We start from the raw sequence: 24134 nt of genomic DNA, 5'->3' as shown, positions 1-24134 counted from the left end.
GCTTGGGTATATTGGCTGAAGTCCTACTGCCTTTAGACTAAGTCTTAAAATTGGTCCTGGGAAATCTCAACATCCTCTTAACGAACTTCATGGCCAAGAAACAAAGACACTGTCTAGGCACTAATTTAAGGAGCTGCTTAATCATACTTTTAAATTAGAATATTTGTAGCATGAGAATATTTGGCTTTTAAAGGCCACCTGTGATGTGTTTTGGGAGGCAGGGGTGTTATTGAGAAATTTCTAGGATTTTGTTTTTTAAATTCTTTTCGCCTATTAAACTAATGTGTGATTTTTCCATCAATAGGTAATGGAGACCAAAAGCATGTTGTACCTTGTGACAGAATATGCCAAAAATGGAGAAATATTTGGTAAGTCTTTTCACTTAAAAATAGCTTGATAGTTTATTTCAGCAGCTAAATACTGTGAGTTGTGGGAAGATTGTTTTCATTCTAAAAATAGAAGCTTTAGATCAACTTTTTACTGCACTCACTTCTCTTTTAAAGGAGGTTTTCATATAAAACTAATTCATGAGCATTACGTCATCTCTTGCTCAGTAGGTTAGCAAATAAAATGTGTTGTAGGCCAGTTTGTCATTTCACAATAGTGTTGACTCTTGGCAGTTGAAAGTTGTTAAAATATTAGTATATTTCCAATCCGAAAACTGGTTTTCTTGTCTTTCCACTTATCTATTATTCTTCTTATATGGAGTTCTTATCATTTAGCCTTGCCACTGAACAAATAGAAGTTCCCCATTTGTACAAACTGACCTGTGCTTTTGATAAATTTGTAAGACACTGTGTAGTGGCAGGATTGTCTGTTCACAATCCAGAAACTAGCCATGCAGCTTGTCAGGGAAATGCTGTGGAGCTTTTAGAGACGGGGCTATTCTCGAGATGGCAACTTAACATCCATAAGTGGAAGTGGTAGCTTTGAAAATAAATTGTCCTGAATATGTATGGCATATAAATATTTGAATAAACCACTTTTCAACAACAACAAATTCAGAGCAGTTTGCATAATAAAATAGGGCAACAATTTCATTTGTCCTGTTCCTTCAGCAGCTCCTGACTTTCCGAACCTGTGGAGGAACCTGCTGGAGATGAGGAAGGGTTTCCATAGGGAAGAAAATAGCCCCATACCTTAGAAGGTTGTTGCCAAGCACCAGGCCTGACTAACACTATGTTAGTGTCCAAAGAGGGCAAGGGCTTCTGGTTTCCTGCACAGATGTTATCATTGGCCCCTGGCTCCCAGAACTCTTGGTGGAATAAGTTTCTGGAGGTGCTGGGAGAACAGTGGTGTAAAAAGAAGTCCTCTTCTTTCCCCTACCTGCTTCCAACAGTACCCCAAGGCTTTTTTGAATAATGATACATAATTTTGGTCCAGGAGCAGAGTTCAGGAACTGGTATATTGGGATAAAGAACCTGTTGACATCTCTGGGGAATCAATAGCTTTTTGTTACCTTTCCTTTGGATACTTCATTGATTTTATTCTGCATTTTAGTCAGGGAGGCAATTGTACATTCCCAGTACTTAATTACTGTCGGGTCCCAATATCACCATACACAGTGATTCTGCAGAGTCTGCCCCTTTTGCAGTTTATACTTTGATGATATTTTCTCTGATGTACAATGACACCACCCCCAGGGTGCCCCTTCCCTGTTCTTTCTGTAGAGTTTGTATCCAGAGATAACTGTGTCCCACTAGTTCTTTCTTATGTCACCAAATTTCCATTAATTCCCCCTATATCTGTGCTCTTTCTTAGTACCAAGTACTTCAGCTGGCCAATCTTGGCTTTGGCATTGTGTTTACCCTATGGTCCTTTGGGATCTTTGAATTGCTATCATGTACCCTTGCACTTGAAATGCTTAGCTCTTCTCTCTCCTTTGAGCAGTCATGAACATTTTCACCTTCATCCCTGGAGGATAATTTGTTCTGAACTGGATGCTCCTCAGCTGCTGTTGGCTTTCCAATCAGTTTAAAAGATGCTCTGCCACCTTTTCAATTCAAAGCACCAACAGTCTGGTTCCATCCTGGTTCAAGGATGGAGTCCATCCTTGAACCAGGATGGAGTCCATCCATTTTGTACAAGCCAGCACCTAACAAATCAATAACCTTTTCCTAACACCACCATCCCACCCATGAATTGAGATTGCACCGCTGTGTATCTTGCTCTCTGCATGGAACAGTTAGCTCTTCTGAGAAAGCTGCCTTGAAGCTCCTGGCTTTCATCCTCCTATCTAGTAACCTAGATTTGTTTTTCTAAACACCAGGACAGCATGATTACAGTTCCCCACATCACTGGTGCCAAGAGGCACCATAAGCACTGACTCCTCCCCAGCACTGTCTAACAGGCCATCAAAACAACTCATAACATATGCAGCCTTCACACCAGCCAGGCAAGACACTATGCATTGACCCCCATTGCTTATCTAATTATGTCCCTAATGTTCAAATCACCCACTAATGAGAAGGTTATGATCAGTGTGAGAGGATAGCTGCTTAGACTATCCCCCAAACCCCGGGATTATTTCCTGAGAGTGAAATCTTCCTCCCAGAGACCATTATTCGCTGTAACAGCAGAGAAGCTTTCACCTTGTGAATTGGGTGCAGGTATCACAACCCTGAAGGCCTTGGCTACTAACCTCTGGCTTTATCAGCTTCTTCAGTTCAACCACCTTGGCCTCAAGGGAACAAACTCATTCCCTGTGGGCCAGGAGCTTATTGCACTGAACACCTACCCACAACCGCATCCAGCAGGCAGATAGTCGTATAGTCACCACACTTGATCTTGCATTTATAGCAAGCTTAGTTATTGAAGTATATCCATGTCCTAGTGACAGGATCTTCTCCTAGGGAGCAGCGGGCCAGAAATAGTTCCACCAAAGAATCAGAGCTCATGTTCTAGTAAGTAAGTTGTGGTCATTGATGACTCACACCATGGTAGAAAACATGGTCCATGTGAATTTTCAGGATTGGTGCTGAATAAGATTGTTCAACCTCTGTAACAAGATGGCTGTCTCTTTGCTCCATTGTTTATTTTCTGTTGCTGTTTGCAAGTTTTTGTGGGGTTCTTTAAAACCTGATAAAACAAAAACCTGTGAGATAGATGTTCTGTTGTGAGCACACATTTGAGTCAGGGTCTCTGTTATCACCAACTGAAACTCAGAAAACTCTGGTCATTATTCAGTACTGATTTAAACTCAAAAACAAGCTCTCAGGAAACCAAATGTTCTGGCAGTGGTGGTCTTAGAAGAGACTAGGTGAATTTGAAACCATGCTTATTTAATTTCTAAGGTGCTTATTTAATTTCTAAAATGATGATTATGTCTCTGTGTGAATCCTGCCTATCTGACCTAGAAACACTTTCCCATCATTGCCTTATTCCAGATGTATGAGGGCAGATTGTTGTTAGTGGTAAGAGAAAAGCACTGCATACGTTAAGGAATACTGTATTATTTTGCTGGATTTTTATTGCAGCAGCATAGGCTTAAATGGAGCACTAGTTGTACAAGAAAGTTATGGAAGCTCTTAGGGGAAAGATGTTGAAGCATTGTTTTGAGCTGGCTTTAATCTACTTAATCCACCTTCGTGTGTGGTGGCAGGATAGGATAACCCTTTGGGTGCCTTCCAGACTTCCATTTGGTTTGGGCAAAAATATGGCAGATGATGGATGATACAGCTAATTGAAACTTCCTCATATGCCATGCATCTCAGGCATGCATTACAGTACAATGCTTCCAAGCCCATGGTTTGAATAATGAATAATTGTGAGTTAAAAATTGCTGCAGATGGACTGTTCTGGGTAGCTTCAATTTCAGAGTAGCAATTTTGGTTTACTGGAGCCAGTGTGGTGTATAGCTGCTAGAATGTTGGATGAAGATCTGGGAGGCACAAATTCAAGTCCTCACACAGACATGAAGGTCACTGGGTAATCTTGGGCCAGTTTGCCATCTCTCAGCCTAGCCTATCTCCCAGGATTGTTGGGGATAAAATGGTGGTGGTTGGAAAACCCATGTATGCCACCTTGAGTTCTTTGCAAGTACAGATAAAATACAAGAAATACAAGAAGCAGAGATAAAATACAATAAGGAAATAAATGAGAGCTCTTCTGGGAAAGCACAATGATATGTGGCGATTTTATTTATAGTCTATTGTCATAATGTTCTCCGTGTTAGATGTAACCATTTACAGTGGTACCTCAGGTTACAAACACCTTGGGTTACAAACACTTTGGGTTACAGACTCCACTAACCCGGAAGTAGTACCTCGGGTTAAGAACTTTACCTCAGGATGAAAACAGAAATCGCATGGCAGCAGCGGGAGGCCCCATTAGCTAAAGTGGTACCTCAGGTTAAGAACGGTTTCAGGTTCAGAATGGACCTCCGAAACGAATTAAGTTAGTAACCCAAGGTACCACTGTAAATCGTTCACACCAGTTTCTGTGTAGCCTAAATTGGGACAATTTCGGTTATAACTTTCATACCTCAACAGCAGGATGGGGTAAACTCCAGGAGTCCCTTGCTGGTTTTGAGGATGTTGTGCTATTGTACTCCTTTAATATCCTCCAATATGGCAGTGTGGCCCTCTGGATCCTATCCCTGACCATTTGCAGTGCTGGCTGGGGCAGATGGGAGTTGGAATCCAACAATGTATAGAGGACCCAAGATTCCCCACTCCTTCTTTAAAGGTCAAATCTTACTGTGCATACTTGTGTTAAGTATATATCACATGCTTCTCTGGCATAGTATGGAAGGCAGAATTCCTTGGTTCTGGCTCACTATGAGGAAGGTAGCCTGGTGCGTAGTACTCCTTGCTTTCTGTGCCCTGAAGTGTGAAATGTGAGCAAGTCCCTGCTGTCCCTTCTTTGCAGTCTGTATCGTCAGTGCTTAGCAGAAAATCCCATGGGAGGAAATTCCAGTTTGCGAGGACAAAGCTCATGTTCTTTTATTTTTGATCAGTTTCTCTTTCTGCAGTGGTGGTAGTTAGATTATATCTGTGTAGTGTAAATGAGATTTCCTGTAATTCAAGGGTGCGGAACCTTTTTCACTCAAAGGCTGCATTCCCTTGTAGCCAGCCTTCTAGGGGGAGTGTGCCGATGGGGGTGGACCCGAAAGTGGCGTTGCCAAAGTGGGCAGGGCCAGAACTGGTAGTGGGCAGGGCTAACTCACACATCCACTAAGCCTGCGCCCTTCTTTCATTTTTTTCCTCACCCACACTTCCATTCACTAGGTGTACAACTTCCCATCACCACAAATATGGTTGGAAGTCCCCCCCCCCCAAGTCTAATTGTAATGTGGGTGCATTTTCAATGTAGAAATCATAGGCCAACCTTTCCATCCCAGACTGCAGCCCATCAAATGTATTTCACACCAAATACAGGTTTCAAGAAACCCTCCTGTTGGGTTCAGTTGGTGGTGGGGCAAGGAGGGGGCATTCTGGACCAAGTCTGGAGTCTCTGTGGGCCAGTGGTTCCTCATCTCTTCTGTAACACAGTGGCAATTATATTTAATGAGGTTAAGTACCAATAATATGGGGGCGCGGGTGGCACTGTGGTCTAAACCACAGAGCCTAGGGCTTGCCGAATGGAAGGTCTGCAGTTCGAATCCCCGCGACAGGGTGAGCTCTCGTTGTTCGGTCCCAGCTCCTGCCCACCTAGCAGTTCAAAAGCACGTCAAGTGCAAGTAGATAAATAGGTACTGCTCCAGCGGGAAGGTAAACGACATTTCCGTGCGCTGCTTTGGTTCACCAAAAGTGGCTAAGTCATGCTGGCCACATGACCCGGAAGCTGTCTGCAGACAAACGCTGGCGCCCTCAGCCTATAGAGCGAGATGAGTGCGCAACCCCAGAGTCCACAGCTGGACTTAACGGTCAGGGGTACCTTTACATTTACCAATAATATTGTATTTCTATAATTGCTGAACATCGTGTGAATGTGCTTAGCTGGCTGCATGTATACAAGTAGAAAGGGGCAAGGCAACCAGTGTGAAGGGAGATAATGCCTTTGTGTTTTCATTTTGCCCCCCAATGTTTCAATCATGTAGGTGTTGGAATGGTATCTTTATGAAGTACACTGAAATAAACGCTCTTGAATAAGGTAACAAACTTGAACCTTTTTTATTTTAAAAATTGCATATAGATTCTAAACTAACAACCATGCAACCAATTCCTCATAAAATACGACTTTAGACTTAAACATAAGACTTTTTGTACAACAACAGCACCCCAATCAAAAATGTCACATGCAGGCCCTTTGGCACACCTGAAGTTGTTCTTTAGATCATGATACTTATCTGCCAATTTTATTATAACTCGCCTTTAAAAATCTATGAAAAAGCTCACTTTCAAGACCGTATCCAAGGAATGGCTTAATAAGCTGTATATGCTGGCAGTTGTATCATACCAAATTAAATACACCCCTACACACACACACACACACACACACACACACACAAATTCTCTTTGCACACAGGTGTAATTTTTTAAATTAAAAAGCTGTTGGTAGGGTTTATTTTTTCATTAGGCAAAGAACTGGATGCAGTGGAGGTGACTAACAAAAAGCTGTTCATCTTTTTAAGAATAAGTTATTCTTTATGTATCTCCCGCAGATCAAGAATGTAGTTACATCATCCAGGAACTGGATAGAATCAGAATTCATTCCAGAAATCGTGACTCAAAATTGGCTTCATGTCTAGAACTATTTGCTTGCTGATCTACGTTAGACATTTTAGAAAGGGCAAAGTGACACTGCAGCAGTAAGGAGATAAAATCATTGTTAACTTACTGTCACTATTATAATTTGTAGGCACTTGGTGGTGATTCAGGTTGTCAAGGGTGAGGAAGGGCCTAGCTCGGTAGAAAGGGAGCCCGTTGGTTGCCAAGAAGAGGAGCTAGAATAAAGTTCACTGGCTTGTGGTAATGAAACCTCCAATGATTGGAGAACAGAGGAGGTGGTGGCTGGCTGATGATGCCATCTTGTTTGTTTAGTGGCTTGGCTTTTAAGCGAGGCTGAACTTGCAGCAGTTTGGTTTTTTTAAAGTATGTTTTAGTCTGTCTGTATTTTCTCTAAAACTTTATCGTTGAGCTGTGCTTGTCAGTGCCCTGGGTGTTGGTCAGTCAAGTGTCTACTAAAACTTTGTGTAAGAGCCAAAAAGGAAAACTGGTGTTGATAACAAGACAGCAAATAAAAATGAAATTGCCTTTTGCAGGCAAAAGACTTCCTTGTTTTCTGCCATGTATTTAATTGGGTGATTTAGAAGAAAATAAATTTGCCATATATAACCATTGAAATGCAGCCCTACTTCATGTCGTGTATAGTACTCAAAACTGCTGCTTAGCTTTCTGGCTTTTGCCATTGCAACTGGGCACTTAGACATTTGTATAGTCAATAATCTTTGTACATTTGCAAAGGGTCTTTTAAACAGCATCTTCTGTTTCTTAAGTTGACCTCTATGTCTTCCTCTCCAGCTCTTCTACCTGAAACTTTAAAAAATCATTTAAATCTCTTCCTTTGCTGCCAGCCTTCAGTCATCTGATAATTATAAGGAGTCTGTTCTGCAGTAATGTATCATCAGATCTATCCATCAGTGTTTGGCTATTTCACTTGGGAGAAGAAACCTACAAATTGCCGTATTCTAAATACACCTTCTGCTAAACATAAGAAGATAGGAATCAGACCAAAGGCATTCTTTTCTCACAGTTGCCAAACAGATGCCAATGGGAAACCTGCAAATAGGGCATGAGCATTATAGCATTCTCCTGCATATGATCCTCAGCAACTGGTATTCAAAGCAGTGTTAGAAACTCAGATATATGTTAGGCACCAAATGGCTCCTTAAACCAAGGTTACAGTTTCCAAAACAGAAAGTCTACTTGCCATTTTGGGGCAAGATGGCTCTTAAGTCTTCTTTTTCAAATGATGGACTGGATGTGATTGATTATCAGTTAAACATATGGCTGGTTCAGATGACAATCTTGAACTAGTTTAAGAACTTTGAGAACTGAAAGAGGAAAAGTCACATTATCTAGGGACAGTCCACATATATATTGGCCTATTCCTACCTCTTTTTCTTAATGATGACACACACCATTCGTAACGTAAGAATATCCTTCACAACTGTGAGCACGGCAGTGCGGTGGGGTAAGTGAAGATAAGCTACAACAGTTAACTAGAATGTCGTTCGCTGCTGCTGCACAGGCTGCACAGAAAAGCATTTTGGTTCCTGAAATTCATTCTGATCATGCACATAAAATATAATTGATAGAATTCTACAGGATTGGGTATTAGTGTTTGAAAACAGTCAAGATCCAATGATCTCCAGGCATGCCCCTCCAGATGGTGGAGCCATACAGGTGCCATATGTCAGGTGCCATACAGGTGCCCAGGCATCTTCACTTGGTTGCAAGTGGTCAATATCCAGGTGCAAAATGCACCTGGCTAATTTTGGACACTAATTCAAAGGCATGTTGCCTCTGACAGTGGAAGTAGAGAACGTAGCTATCATGGCTGGTAGTCTTTGACTGCTTCTCTGTGATTTGTTTAATTCCCTTTTAAAGCTCTCCAAGCTGGTGGCCAGCACTATATTTTGTGGTAGCAAATTCCATAATTATTCAATAGCTTGGTTATTTGGTCATAGAAATGAGGGAACCATAAGAGGGGTGTACATGAAGCAAATGGGCAAGGAATATATGAGGTCCCATTTATGTGGTTTCCCCCATTACTCCAAATGAAATTTAACCAATACTTGTTTGCTATGGTTATGCTGTTTTTATACAATGCCCTCAGGGTCAGAATGGTCAACTTCTTTCCCCGTCAGAAATCCTTAGCATGTCAGTCTCATAAGACATTGAATTGAGTCTGAATAATACTGTGATTGTGCTGTTATGGACTTAAAAATTATTTTACAGTGTGAATCCCTGTTGACAGTGGAACATGTTGCTTTTGGCCAAGATTCAGAGCAGAGAATTTCTGTCCTCAGCTTTGCTTTTACAAGTGGTCTGTAGTTGGACTGTGCACAGCGCTTTTTTAAAAAAATAAGAACTAGTAAAGCAACATGCCCCGCTGCCACCAAGACTTCATTGAAATAGGGATATTTCTTAGGTGCATAGTTATCTGAAAAGACGTTAATTGCGACTATGAAACTGTCCAGTTTAACTGCTTATTGTATCCATTAATCCAAGTGCTAATTACTTTTATTGCTTCCCACAACTGAGTGACCTGAAGTTATTTCTAAGAATAAAATACAGTAACACAGTAAAAAAAAGGAATAAACGTAATCAGAGTAAAAACATCAGATCAGATATATTGAGTTAAACCAGCCTGCCTTGAATATTTAAATATGTCATTCCTACTCCACATTTAATCAGAATGAAAACTGGTATCGTCATGGTCCAGAAATTTATGTAAGAGAACATAGCTTGCAGTGTTTTTCAGTTTTAGGGATACCAACACCAAACATTCCCAGACCTTCAGATTGTCATTCAGTACCTGGGAATTTTGTTCTGGGGTTCCTGAGTCAGCCTCCCATTTTATGTACAGTATGTATTTATGTATGTATTTCCCACCTTCACCCTAATGTCCCAGGGCAGGTTGTAGCATTAAAACGCAATATTAAAAACAATTTAAAACAACTTGCAACCAAAAACATATACCCCAAGTATTAAAAGCCAGGGTAAAGAGCTGCATCTTCAGCATTCTTCAAAAGCTGTATAAGGAAGGTGCCAGAAACAGCTTTGTGGGAAGAGCATTCCACAGCTTAGAGGCCACCAGTATAGAAAATAGATAGATAGGTAGGTAGGTAGATAGATAGATGATAGATAGATAGATAGATAGATAGATAGATAGATAGATGAATAAATAAAAACAACTTTCCTCTTCTTCCCAGGTGATGGTTATTCTTTTATCTCACTTCCTAATTCCAGGTCCCCAAAAATTCTAATTAGTGAAACTAGAAGATACTTGACTTCCCAAATGCCATACGTAGCTAATCTTGAAATACCAAAACAGCGAAGGTCTTTCACCTTGGCCCATTGTCAGGCCCTCCCTTCAGCAATTCAGGAAGGCCATTATAGGAAGATACCATATGAGGAAAGGAAATGCCCATGTGGCTCTGGGCAACAGGAAACAACGGAGCATGCCCTTCTTCAATGCCAGTATTATATAGACATTCGAGCCAGGTTTATCCAGCCCATCCTATATAGATTCCTAGGGCGATCAGAACAACACAGCATCTCCCTATTACTACAAGACAAAAGCCCACAAGTCACATATTCAGTCCCCAGATTCTGTATAGCTGTTTTAACTGGTCTTTTAAAATTCTTCTTATTAGTTTTAATTCACCCATTATTTATGCTTAATCAAGTATTCTATGTATATGTTCTGATTCATGGTTGGTTTTTGCTCTCATTTATTTAATAATTATTCGCTTAGATTCATACTATTTATTTAGATGTTTTGCTTATGCTGGTCTGTGACCAAATAAAGTAAATTCAATCATTCACTTCCTAATTCCTTCCATCTTACCCTACTATCCTCCCCCACCAAGTTTTTGGTGCTTGCATTGACCCAGCCAGAAGGCTATGGCATGACCAGGAAATGGGGCAGGCACATGAGGAGGTATTCGACAGGCAGTAGCACTGAGGCCCACCTGAAAATCTTGGCCCACTATTTGAAAAACACTTTTGTCAGTTGATGTGCTTTGCAATATTGGCTTATTCCAAATTCTTCCACATGTTTGGCTACTCCACATAGGAGCGTGCTGCTGATACAGGAAACTGTTTTGCTTCCAAGTGAAAGGCCTCTTTGTTCCAGCTATTGTTCTCTCTAAGGTCTGAGGAGATTTCTAGTTTCTGCCGAATTACCCTAAATAAAACTACATAAGGAAGGTGAAATGTGCCTGTAATATAAGTGTAAAGCAGCATTGAGGCTTCTCAGAATAAAATATTAAGGAAAAGAAGTTTAGATGCAACAAACCAACTAGCTGGTTTATACATAACAGGATGTTATGGTTTGTTTAAGCCACCATTTATTTACATACCACAAGTTAACCACAAACAAACAAACAGTGGCTTGATTCTCCAGACTTGACTTTCTAGCTGCTATTGCTTCATGCCTTTGTAGTTTATTAAGTGTCATCGGTGGTCACAGGGCACTGGGTTCAAACACAGTGCCAAATCATAGTTAAAATTGATCAGGCACTGTTTTGGCACAGCAGCTGCTTTGGTTGCCCTGTATGTTGGGAGAGAGATAGGGAAAATTTGGCCTTGCTAATTCTCCTCAACAAGATACTATGGCTTCAGATTGCGGTTTGCTGGCTGTAAACAAACCATGGTTAAGCTGCTTGGCAGGGTTCGTACGTGTTGTAACTTGTTGGCATCCGTCTGTCTTGAGAAACAATGGAAGATTGCTAATAAGCCAGGCCAAAGGAAGGTCCAGTCACTGATTTTCGAGTGTACAGTTGGAAAATGTACATATCAAGTACAGTATTTCCTCTTTATACTGAATTTGTTTATTTTTTTAATCTTACATACCATCCATCAGAAGGCTGCAGGTTAAGTGTATGACTAAACATGGTTGCTAGAGGTTTGCTTTGTGTTTCCCCCTTAAGATGTCTTCCCCCCCTGCATATATTGGTAAATCGGCTCTTTCACTTGGTCTTACAATATCCCTAATAAGCAAGCCGTCATCCTTGGAGAAAAGCTGCAGCTTAAATTATTATCTTGCAGTCGGCTCTTCCAAATCTCCTTAAGAGCAAGGTCCAGCTGGTATGTAAAAATGCCTGTGGTGAGCAGTAGCTGCTTGTCATCAGCACCTTCTAGTTGGCTTCTGTCTAGAATCCTGTTCAATTGTACTTGTAATACAAGTTAACACCCAACAGTTCTATCCCAGCTGGAAATTTTATATATACTACTGAAAGCTGAAAAGCACCAACAGCATTTGGAAGCTTGGTTTCCTAAAGCAAATGGTCAGGCTAGGTTTTAATTGCCTTGCAACCTCCTTCAGCAGCAATCTTTGCTATGCCTTCATCACAGCCTAACCTATAGTTCTGCCTTTGTCCCTGTCTGTATTTTAATGTTTCTGTTTCTGGTGTAGCATCTAATGCATTATAGATGCTAAATAAATGTATATTGATGATTTTAGGCAGGAACCATAGCCCGAAACAGAACAATTCTGATACAGGAACATGATGTAAAGTTGGAATGTCAAACATCAGCCTGTTTATCTGGCTCTTTAGTGTCCCCAGTATTTATTTCCTTTTAAAATATTTCAACTCTGCCTTTTGGCCCAAAGACCTACAAGGCAGCTCACAATGCCAATAAAAGCAGTCTGCAATAATAAAACATAAAGGATAAAATGAGAACTGGAACAGAATTTCGCAGGACAGAGTCATGACATAAAAGACAAGGGAAACTAATGAATTGCAGTGGAGTAAAAAGGTCTTAAAAGCTTATCTGAATACCAATAATAAGGTGACTAATTAGACTCCTGGTGGAAGAGAATTCCACAACCTGTGGGCAGTGTACAAAATTTGACCAGGCGCCAGGCACATTTTGCACTTGGCTAATGGCCACTTGTGACCAAATGAAGATGCCCTGGAGCCAGGAGGCATATGCTTGGGATCCTTGGATCTTGAATGTTTTCACACTAACAAGACATTCTGTAGAATTCTACCCCTGATATTTTATCTGCACAATCAGAAATAATTTCAGGAACCAAAAAGTTGTCTGGCCCCAAAATGGCAACTAGAAATTTGTTTGGCAACTGTCGCCCTGTTTTAAGGAGCCATTTGGTGCCTAGCTTATATATATATGAGTTTCTAACACTACAGCAAAAGTGCTGGTCCTGCATCCTGGCCAGTTCAGCAGCATGTGGAGGAAGATGACAAACTCAAAGAGTGGGCTGGTCCAGGTGGGAAAAGACAGCCATTTAACATTGTCTATGTAATCATGTAGCACACCAATGGAAAACCTTTTTCAGCTCAAGGGCTACATTCTCTTCTGGGAGCCCCATGTCAGTAGGGGCAAAAGTGGACACAGCAATTTACATACATTTTACCTTTGTACAGTACGTTAACATGTGCCTCTCTTTGCTCCATTCGGACAAGCAGGAGGCATCATCAGAATGCAAGGACACATTCCAGGCAGGCAAAAATATTTCGGTTGAAAGTAAGGAAAATATATTTGTACAGGCTCCGCAGCAGCAAGTACAAGGTCCAGAAATCAAGATTCCAAGATACATGAGCAAGGCAAGAGTTTCATAACTGAATGGAAGCTATGGAGATACCCTGACAGTTGACACTCCCCACCCAGCATGCAGGACTCTCCTTTCCTATGAGCATAGCTGTCAACTTTCAGATTAGAAAATAAGGGATCAGCAGCCTCACCTGTCCCGGGGACAGTCTACGAGATATCTAACAATGCGGGATAGCAGCGGGAAACGGCGCTGGAATAAGGGAATTTCCCGCAAAAAAAAAGGGAAGGTTGACAGCTATGCCTGTGAGTCTGCTACTTGCAAGCATACACACTTGCTCTGGGTGTGTGCTTCCAATGTCACCTGAACATGGCAGCTGGTTCTTGATGCCCCTCTGCCCCCAGCTCTTGCCACCTCCTGTTCAGCACCCCCCCAGTGAGTCTCTGTGCTTGGCAGAAGGGGCGGGGGAGAGAGCTGGCAGATATGCTTCCTCCTCCGACATCTATAGACACAAGGGGAGGAACTCGGCTCCTTCCTCCTGCATCTCTGGCTGCCAAATCATACCAGGAACTGCTGGAACCAAGAGGCTCATGTCATGCCTAATAATGACCTGACTTGACCTGGCTTCTCCAGCTGATGCACAAGCTTAAGCTGTGCGAAGGCACTCTGAATACTAGCTGTGACATCCCTGCTACACACTACATATTTCAAGCGCTTTCAGGGCCAAGAAGCCACAAACAGCAGGCCTGAGTGCTTCATCACAGGTATAGAAAATACAACAGTGTATTGTGGCACCTTAAAGACTAACAATTTTGTTGCATAGGTTCTAGCCCAGGAAAGCTTAGGCTGTAATAAAAATTGTTAACTTTTAAGGTGTCACAAGACTGTGTTGTTTTTATTGCTACAGACTAACACAGCTGCCTGTATGGAAAATGTAGAAATGGCCCTAGCATTACTGTTTGAACTGCCATATGTACTTATTGGAAGCTTCAGTCTACAGCACGGCCAGGGTGCTCGCATTGTAGAGAGAGGCAGATAGTGGCCTAGCAGTGGATCCTCTTTCAAAGACGTTCTTTCTTCCCTAACTTGGCAATGTTTTCACTGCCTGGGGTATAGGCAAGGAAGTAAACATTGGCAGGGGGAGTTGGTGGAATCAAGAAGAGGAATTTGCAGAGCTGAGGTTCATCTAATCGAGTCAAAATTGATATTTTTGGTGAAAAAGTACAGATGCAACACTTAGACATTTGCTTGGTGGGAAAATGGACATTTCCTATCTTTCGCATCCCCTAATTCAAAGTTTGTGTCTGATAAATTGTCTGGTCTTCATAGCTCATCTGGTGAATGGAAAAGGACACAATAAGCAAAAAATGTGAGGGTGCAAGGAAAGATGCTTTTCTGACAGCATGTCAATGAACTAATCCTGTCAAAATTGCCCTGCTTAGTTTGAGGCTTCCCAAACCTGTCGCTATTGAGAAATTAAATTTTCTAGGCCAGCTCTGTTTGGCCCACTGCAATTACATAACCTGTTTGACTAAAATCTGTAAGTAAAACCATTAATCAGATCTTACGATGAGATTATTACAAACAGAAGCAGGGCTTGCAGCCATCATTACATCATCTCCCTTCATTTACATTAAAAGCAAATGCTTTTTGTGTGAATTCATCTGAGCTTTTGTGCAGGGAAATTCCTATCTTGGTATTAGTATCAGAGCCCTGTGTTTATACAATACTGCTTATAAAAGTGTATTTTTCAAGCTAGAATACCCATGTCTAGTTAATTAAGTATATTTTAAAAGGAAAAGAGAATTTCTATTCCCAAAGTATGTGGCAGATATATTTTTCCAAAATGCTTTCAAAGGCTATTTTAAATAATTAGCATTAAAAAAACACCTTGTTAAATTCAAAGTGTACTTCACTGTGTATATAGATAAACATCATTAATTCAAATTAATTCAAGTCACCATTATGTTAATCATCACAACCTGTACCATAATGCTAGGAGTTTGTTGCATAGACTTCATCAATGAAGGACCCCTGACTTGCTTCCTCTTTGTAGAAGGCTCTCTGATCATGTCAGTTCAATAAAATATTTCTGGCAATCTGTACAAATAAGCAAAACACAAGCAATAAGCTTCTCTGTTAATATACAATATGAGCATCAATGATGGAGAGGTGTATAGAGTGTGATGTTTTATTTATCTTCTCTGTCCACTGTTGTAGATTGGTATTAAGCAACAGTTCGTGGGTTTTTTAAAATGCTAATCAGAAATAGTACATCAATAAAGCTAATGTAGTTACCGTAACTTCCTGGCTCCTTCTCAGTGAAAGAAATATTTGTTTACTAAAAGGTAAAGGTAGAGGACCCCTGACAATTAAGTCCAGTCGCAGACGACTCTGGGGTTGTAGCGCTCATCTTGCTTTACAGGCCGAGGGAGCCGGCGTTTGTCTGCAGACAGTTTTTCCGGGTCATGTGGCCAGCATGACTAAGCCGCTTCGGGTGCAACCGAACATCGAAACCAGAGCAGCACACGGAAACGCCGTTTACCTTCCTGCCACAGCGATACCTATTTATCTACTTGTACTTCTTGGCGTGCTTTTGAACTACTAGGTTGGCAGGAGCTGGGACCTAGCAAGGCTCAGTGGTTTAGACCACAGTGCCACCCACGTCCCACTTGTTTACTAACGTGTGAAAATAGTATGCCCATTTTGGGTATTCCAGTCATAGGTATACTAATCTGTAGTTGAAACACAGATTTATTTCCTTTTTAATCTTCTTGAAAAACAACCTTTGGTCTGCTGCAGATTAATCTTTTCAGATATTTCAATTGGGGAAGAGCTGTGATGGAGCATCTGTTTTGCATGCAAAAGACCTCAGGTTCAAGTCCCTGGCATCTGCAGGGATGGGTGAGAGAGACCCTTGTCTGAAACCCAGGAGTGCTGCTGCCTGTCAGTGTAGTAGACAATCCTGAGGTAGATGGACTGATGGTCTGACTGGATAAGGCAGATTCCTGTGCTCCTGTGTGTTTATTAGTTGTTGCTTAAAACCCCTAAAGGAGATCTTTGTCTTTCTGTGTGTATATACATACACATGCATGCGTTTTTTTTCACTCTGCTTGACCTTGGTTCTCTGCCTGTTCTTATGACGAGGGGGTGGGGTGGGGAAGCAATTGGTTTGAGCATTGCAGGCTTGTACTAGGTCTAAGCCTCTGCAGAGAACCTTGACCTCAGGAGAACCTGCTCCTTAGAGCAATGCTTCCTTCACTTCTAGGTTATTGCTGAAGTGCTGAACCAGGAATACAAGAAGCTGCTACCCAACCACACCTTTGCTCCCTTAAAAAAAAAATCTGCACAGGATATCGGAGTAGGCAATGGTTATTTAGCAAAGATGTGTCACATGGCTGGTGCGTATGTGTGCTCTCTGTGTATGTTATTTCTTGGGAAAAAGCAGGATTTAGTGCCTGCCACCACATAGGTTGACTTAGGTAATTTGTCTTTACACTTTGCAAAATAACACCTCGTTGCAAAGAAAATAAGAACTTGAAGTTGTTTGAAAGAAACAACAAATGAATTTTCTTTCAGTTGTTGAAAGCTGAAGGCAGCGATGAGTAGTGCTGTTGACAAAGCTCTTTGTTGTGTCTTACAGAGTGAGCAGAGAGAGAATTAAGGAAACTTTCTGAAGTAGTCAGCAAATTATTGCTGCAAAGCTTGAGATGTGTTCATGGCGATGCAAACAATTTATTCAGCATAATGCTGCACATGTTGGCCTTGGTTTTGCTTTGAAATTACACTCTACAAGTAGAATACTTTTAGTTGTAATTTATTGTGTAGGTCCTATTATTAAGAGAAAGTCGGTTAAGATGATTCATTAAGGAAACTTTAGGTATTTGAAAGATGTATAAGCTTTATACTTGTGGTTGGCAAAACAGGTGAGCAACTTGCATAACACAACTAGATACCCCACTTCAAAAGGACTAGCCCACAATCCACTTTTCTTTTTCAGTATATGTGATACTGTTTCTTGTACGACTAATGTAACTTACCAGCATCTCACATCACATTAAACCAGCACTTTTATAGTGTAAACCATTGTTTGCTTTAAACTGTGGTTTTAGTGTGACATGGAAGCCAGGTCAGTGTTTTCACTTGCTGTGTGTGTTTTATGTCAGAGTGGCTTCAGTCCCTTCTACCCACAGGAGCATAAATAAGGGTGGCTCTATCAATAATATCTATATAATGGGGGAAGACAGCACTTTGTGTATGGTCACACATACAGCATATTTATCGGGTTGGAAGTTCAGCTCAATTCAGTGGGATTCATAGGTTTTGCATCCGTTTAGTGTCTGTAATACAGCCACTCTGTTTAGAGAATAATTGGGCATATATGTCCAACACATATATGTTCTTTTGAAGCCTTCCTTTTCTCATGCACTTGCAGTAGTCACCATCTACCCTGTTGACCAAGCAGAAACCCTTGGTTCCTTCCTTTAAATCCCCTCTCTTTTTTGTTCTCCATATCCAGTCTGTTACGTTGTGTTGCTTCCCTCTGCAGAGCCTTCCAAAACTACTACTGCCCTTTCCTCTTCTTCCGCCTCAGGGAAAACTCTGGCTCACACTTCATTCATATTCCACCTGGTCAACTGCAGCCTTCTCTTTGCCCTTCACTTGTCATGTCTCAGCCCTATCCAGAGCTCTACCGCCAAAATAATTTCTCTTGTCAATCAAACCATGTGACACCCCTCCCTCAATCTGAATGCTGGCTTGCTAACGCTTCTGGCACAAACTCCTCATACATACTTACAGCCCCCTGTGGCCTTGACCCTCCTCTCTCTCTGCTCTTGGGTCCAAGTGTATATCTGCCATTGTCTATGACCCACCTTTCCTGGGATGCCGTTGGGGGTTGTCCTGAGCCCCTGCTAAATACATGTAACCAAATGGCATGCATCCTTCCCTTGTTTACACTCACCTCCATTAACCACCCCTTGATATATTGTCTCTCCTATGTTGAACTTCCAGATTGCCAGCCCTTTTAGATTGCCAGGGAGCTGCCTTTTTGATAACCTGCAAAACGCCATGGCATTATCATTTCACCTTAAATACTGAGCGCTAAGCATGGGGGAACATCTGTAGATACCATTTTCTTCCAGTCCATCACATTAACAGTAAACTGATGAACAGACGTTTTAAAAAACTAATGCCCTGTGGGATATCTTGTGCTTTCAGCATTTCATCCCTTCTCTTCTCCCCCACTCCTTCTTTAAGACTAATGTTGTTTTTGAATGGGCGCTGACACTGAGAGTTCTCACTGCAGCCTCTTAGAACTGCCCTAATTTTAAGATGTTTATAAAATCTTCTTACGTAATTGTTACCCAAGTCTCCCTCCCTCATGCACATGCACCATAAACACATCCCCATCTTCTGGATTGATTATTGTAATGTATATTGTATTCTAACATGTCAAGACGATGGTGGAAACTGTCTTATTCATTAAGTGCTTATACTAATGGGGTTCTAAATGGGGATCCACATCTCTTGTAATCTATTGAAATATTATTTGTTACTGAAGCTGAACCCTTTTTGATGTAGATGTTATTTTTCTAAAAATCCACTACTGTGGCTGATACTTGGATGAAATATTATGTTAGGGTTGTTGCCAATGACATTTTACTCGGGGTAGACCCATTGAAATGAGTGGATCTGAATCATGTCCTTTCATTTCAATGGGTCTATTCCCTGAGTATGACTAACACTGCATACAACTCAGTGTGTTCCACTTGAATAAATATGCATATTTATCTGCAAAAATGTGCAAGGAAGGACTGTGATGGGGAATGACATGGGAATGCAGTAAACATGAGAAAGATGGGGCAGGGGGAGAATGTTTGCGTTGCTGTAAAAAGTTCAAATGAATTAATTGGCCTGTTGTTACTGGAAGGCAACCACTCTCTGCATACCCTGCCTTCAGGACCAACAGAGTAAAGGTACTGTGAGCAAAGGGCTGCTTTGGCTTGAGAAACACTTTGTAAAGAGGAATACTGAAAGTCTGACATTCAGGGAAATCCCTGATAGATTTTCTCTAGTGAGATTCCAATCTAGTGTAGTTGTGGTTATTCTTATTACTAAATATATGCTTATGAGAAATCTAAATGTCCACCAGAAAAATACTCTTGGGATTTATGCTGAAAGATCAGAATTCTGCTTTTGTGTATGCTGATAACAGGTTAGAAGAATGACCACATGTTCAGTAAAGATAATTTATTTTCAAGCAACATATAATGGACTCTCTGTTTCCTCCTAATTTATAGCAACCTGCTCTGGGATAGATGCAGTAAAGTCCAGTGCAATTATTCTATAGCAAGCAGATTTCAGAGTTTTTTCCTTGAGGTTCTTTGCCAACTCTGTTCTGTACCATAAACAGACAGCTTAGCTTACTGTAAATTAGATTTGTTATTTGACTTTTTTTGAATTTGAAATATTGCTGGAGGAAAATATTTGTTCCTACTCCCTGTGTATTAAGTTTCATTGTGCAAGTTGCAAGATGTAGAATGCTGTTTTTCTTTGCTGCTAAATTTCCCCTCCAGCAAAGTGTGGATTGCAGCCCTTGTCCATTATCTATCTGTAGCATCTTAAAAGTATTTCAGTCATCAGTTAGTAATTGTTAAGGCTTCATTCATCACTTGCGGGTGAATGGAAAAGCAAGAACAGCTAACACCCTCTCTCATAATACAGTACTAGAACCCAGGGTCATCCGAAGAAGCTGCATGGTGGGAGATTCAGGGCAGAGAAAAAGAAGTACAGTGGTACCTCAGGTTAAGAACTTAATTCGTTCCAGAGGTCTGTTCTTAACCTGAAACTGTTCTTAACCTAAAGCACCACTTTAGCTAATGGGGCCTCCCGCTGCCACCGTGCTACCGCCGCATGATTTCTGTTCTCATTCTGAAGCAAAGTTCTAGTTTTGTGGAGGAAAGACTGTCAATGGCTATTAGTCATGATGGGCATGCATTACCCTCTATCAGAGGCCGTATGCCTCTGAATACCAGTTGCTGGAGAACATGAATTTGAGTGCATCCAGCATGTGAGTATAGGTATCTGATTGGCCACTGTGGGAACACGATGCTGGACTGGGTGCACCTTACGCTCTTGAGCTCGTTGAGAGTAACAGGCAAAATGTAATGCAGAATGATTTAGGTCTGTCATCTGAATAAGAAAGACATTTTCATTTGATTTTTATATTTGCATAGATTTTGATATGGCTAGAGTATGGCTAAATTCTAGCTTGTTGTGCTTTTTATCACATTTGAAGCTTAAAAAAAAAAATCACATATAGTGCTTCTGCACTTGGAGGGTTCTATTTGATATCCCACAAAGGTCAGAACAACTCTCTTGATCAGTCACCCTAGACATTATCTTTCTACAGTGGTGCCTCGCAAGACGAAATTAATCCGTTCCGTGAGGCTCTTCGTATAGCGGTTTTTTCGTCTTGCGAAGCAAGCCGATTGACAGCTTAGCGGATTAGCGCTATTAGCGGTTTAGCGGCTTTTAGCGGATCAGCTGATAAGCGGCTTATCAGCGGATCAGCTGATAAGCGGCTTAGGGCTTAGGAAAAGGGGGGGGGGAGGAAAAAACCCCGCAGGAACTCGCAAGACATTTTCGTCTTGCGAAGCAAGCCCATAGGGAAATTTGTTTTGCGAAGCGCCTCCAAAACGGAAAACCCTTTCGTCTAGCGGGTTTTCCGTCTTGCGAGGCGTTCGTCTTGCGGGGCACCACTGTATATAGTATGCTTTTCTTAGTGGAACCAGCCAGCTGGCTTCAACTTTGCCACCCAAAGAAAGGACATAATGATTAATGTTTTGTTAGGTCTTCATTAGACTGTGTATGTCAAGCTGGCTGATTATTCCTTTGATGGGAATGTTTTTGCTGCTGTAGTTTTTTTGTTTGTTTATGGGTCTGTTTATGGGTTATTAGAATGGTTTTATGGAAATGTGTTGTTTTATGTTGCACCCTTTTGACTTTTGTAAATCGCTTAGAGCCTTTTTTGTACTAAGCAACTAATAAGTCAAATATTAATAAATAATAATGGCAACTTGTTACAGCCCCAGCATTAAGAACACTAAGGATAGTTTCCATCTGTCTCTCCATACAGGTAGGCAGCTATCTAACATGGGATTGAAAATTGCAGCTGGATACCTTTCAGAAAAATAAAGTTTAAAAGATTTGTTGCAAGTGAAGTGTTGCTGACTTGGGTGGTAAATTGGAGCTTTAGTGAATTACACTAGCATAGCATGAGGTTGGCTGTTTTGTTTCAGAATTTTTCAAAGTGTGCATTGCTGCATTGGAGTATATGACAGATCTAAAAGAGTTTTGTCATAGTAATGCAAAGGGGAAATAAAGTAATTAAACATGCATAAGTTGTTTAGCAGTCAAACATACATAAGTAGATGTAGACATCAAGCCCTGCTTGAACAGAAATATGCCCTTTATTTCAGAATACAGAAATTGGAATTAAAATATACTACATTGCTATCTTTATTATTTTGCTATTTTCCTTGCAACCTATAAGTATGTGTACTTATTGCAAGGAACGAAGATGTTTTCTGCTCCATGACCAAATTTGCTGTAGTGGCTAAATAAAGGCATAACTGTTATCGTAGTGAATGTATTGGCTGGTCTGTTAGCAAACTGACTTGGTTACTTCTCATTTTTGTCTTCTTCCAATTCACTTGTCCTGCTAAGTATGTTGTTGATGATACCATTTGGGGATGTAAGAGGTGTAAATGAAATATTTCATGTTCTGTCTTGAAAAATTTATCTATGCAGAGCATATTACATATCCACAGTAGAGTAGATGGTCAGCATTACTTCCATAAAAGGTGCACTTGGGTGAAATCAGTTTTGATCAGTAGTTGTTTATTACTATTGATTAATACAGTTCACATAGGTAAGTTCTCCCCTTCTCTAAGGAAATTACATACAAGAATGTTGTATTACTATATGCTTTAATCTGTATCTGTCACGTCCAGATCTATTGAGCAGGTTTGTTTGTTTGTTTCAATAATGTGTATGTGCTTCCTTTCAGAGCAAAACTCTCCCAAGGTAGCTTGCATCAAAAACATACTGCACCATTTCAATAAAACTGCAATATAAAACTAAAACTTTATAACCTGAAAACAGAGGCAGTTAAAACAATACCAACTACCACATATTAAAAAGAAATGTGATTAAAAAAAAAAACAAGCTCAGTTTATAAACCAATAGAGTAGGAGTCATTCACAATCGAGAAAGAGAATTCTGCCAAGAAGTCTCTTTTACCCTTGTCTCACAAACCTAAGAGTTCTTGATGGCAGGGCATCTGAGGCCAACCTCAAGGTCCAGGCAGGTTAAGATGGATGCAGCCATCCTGCAAATAACTGGTCCAAAACTGTGAATCTATAGTCCATTAATATGTGTCCCTACTTTTTTTTTTTTTAAAAGGCCAAAAAACACTTCTCATAATAAGCCACCTAATCAACAAATCAGTGCCATATTCCAGGTTCTTGACAGTCTACTTCCTGATTCTTTGCAACTGTGTTTTATATGTCAGTTTGCCAGGATGGAATGTGTGGTTGGGGCTGGGGTCGGGAGACAGGGTGATGGACAAGGAGAATAATTTTGGGGAGAAAACTTTTCTGGGCCTAGTACAGCCACAGACTTTGCATTGCCAACTCCTCCTTTAAGAAGCAAGACATTTGGTTCTGAAAGTAGCACGTTACCATTTCCTTTCTGAAAGGGGATAGGGAGAGATGCATCTGTCTTCATGTTGCAGTGAGAGCACACAGCATGTGTTGAATGGGGTTCTCTTTTCTGCACTTGACAGGAAGAACACTGTCCTCAGCCATGTTTCATGCGCAAAACCCTTCTTCGGGGCTTCCTTTTTATGTGGATATCATTTTTCCAGTTAAGATACATCCTTAATGTTCATGCTTTTGGCTTGGTCAACTGGCCTTTATACAATTTACTGCTCCCCGTTACTGTGCTGCCACCATAAATTTATGTTAACATTTACTTATTACTGTACTTGCAAACTAAATAAAAAGTCCCACTCTATAGCAGTGTAAATCAAAGGAGAGTGGAGGGTCACCCAAATGCCTCGGAAATACTGACTCCTGGAAATGGTTTGCACCATTACAGATGTCCTTTACTTCAGAATCCTTAACTAGAAAGAAAACATACCAGATTGCTGTCTTTATTATTTTTCTTGGAACCTATAAGGCTGTATTTTTTTGCTTTCCGTTTTTGTGAGGAAATGAGTAGTTCAGTCTACTTCCCCTCTCTTTACCTGCTCTGTTTCGCGTCTTTGTGCCACATATAGGAAACTCAAGGCAAGCCCCAAGCAAAGACATCACCTCTGGTTACTCTAGTAAACAGTCAGGACAGAATGTACTATGAAGGAAGAGTGAAACATCCAGTCTCTGGTGGATGAGGAGGTTACTGTTTTTTGTTCTTGTCAAAACAAGAATGTGCAAGGCTTTCTCCTAGTGACTAAACTTTGGAGCAGAAAAGTTAACCTCACATAATGGGCAACTATCACAATGCAGTTTGCTAGTGAACTTGGGGAGAGCATAACATACTATCTCTGATGTCTACCTGTGGTGCATGTTGGAGAGCCTGAAGATGATTTTTTCAATGTGATTAACTCATTGAATCCCATATTTCTTTCTACAGATTACCTTGCTAACCATGGCCGTCTGAGTGAGTCGGAGGCCAGGCGTAAATTCTGGCAGATTCTCTCCGCTGTTGAATACTGTCACAGCCGTAAGATTGTGCATCGTGACCTCAAAGCTGAAAACCTCCTGCTTGATAACAACATGAATATTAAAATAGCAGGTACCTCAATACTTTTTTTCCTTTTGTCCTAGTGCCTGGCGAATACATTCCTCTTTCCTCCAAGTGACTTTGGCAAACTTCCTATAGCA

At 40.9% G+C, this 24134-nt stretch overlaps 1 protein-coding gene across 2 annotated transcripts in view; it reads left to right on the top strand.

The window, feature by feature from the left end:
- Positions 1-24134, top strand: part of SIK2 (salt inducible kinase 2) — an 80753-nt gene that overhangs the window by 19051 nt on the left and 37568 nt on the right. For both annotated transcript variants that reach the window (XM_081843090.1, XM_081843089.1), the window contains exons 3-4: positions 305-368; positions 23884-24045. In XM_081843090.1, coding sequence (XP_081699216.1) covers positions 305-368; positions 23884-24045 — 226 coding nt within the window. The remainder of the gene's footprint in view (positions 1-304; positions 369-23883; positions 24046-24134) is intronic.

This window comes from Podarcis erhardii (assembly GCF_964252035.2).
Source record: "Podarcis erhardii genome assembly, chromosome: 16".
NCBI classification, from domain to species: domain Eukaryota; kingdom Metazoa; phylum Chordata; class Lepidosauria; order Squamata; family Lacertidae; genus Podarcis; species Podarcis erhardii.
This window is presented reverse-complemented; position numbering and strand designations above follow the sequence as displayed.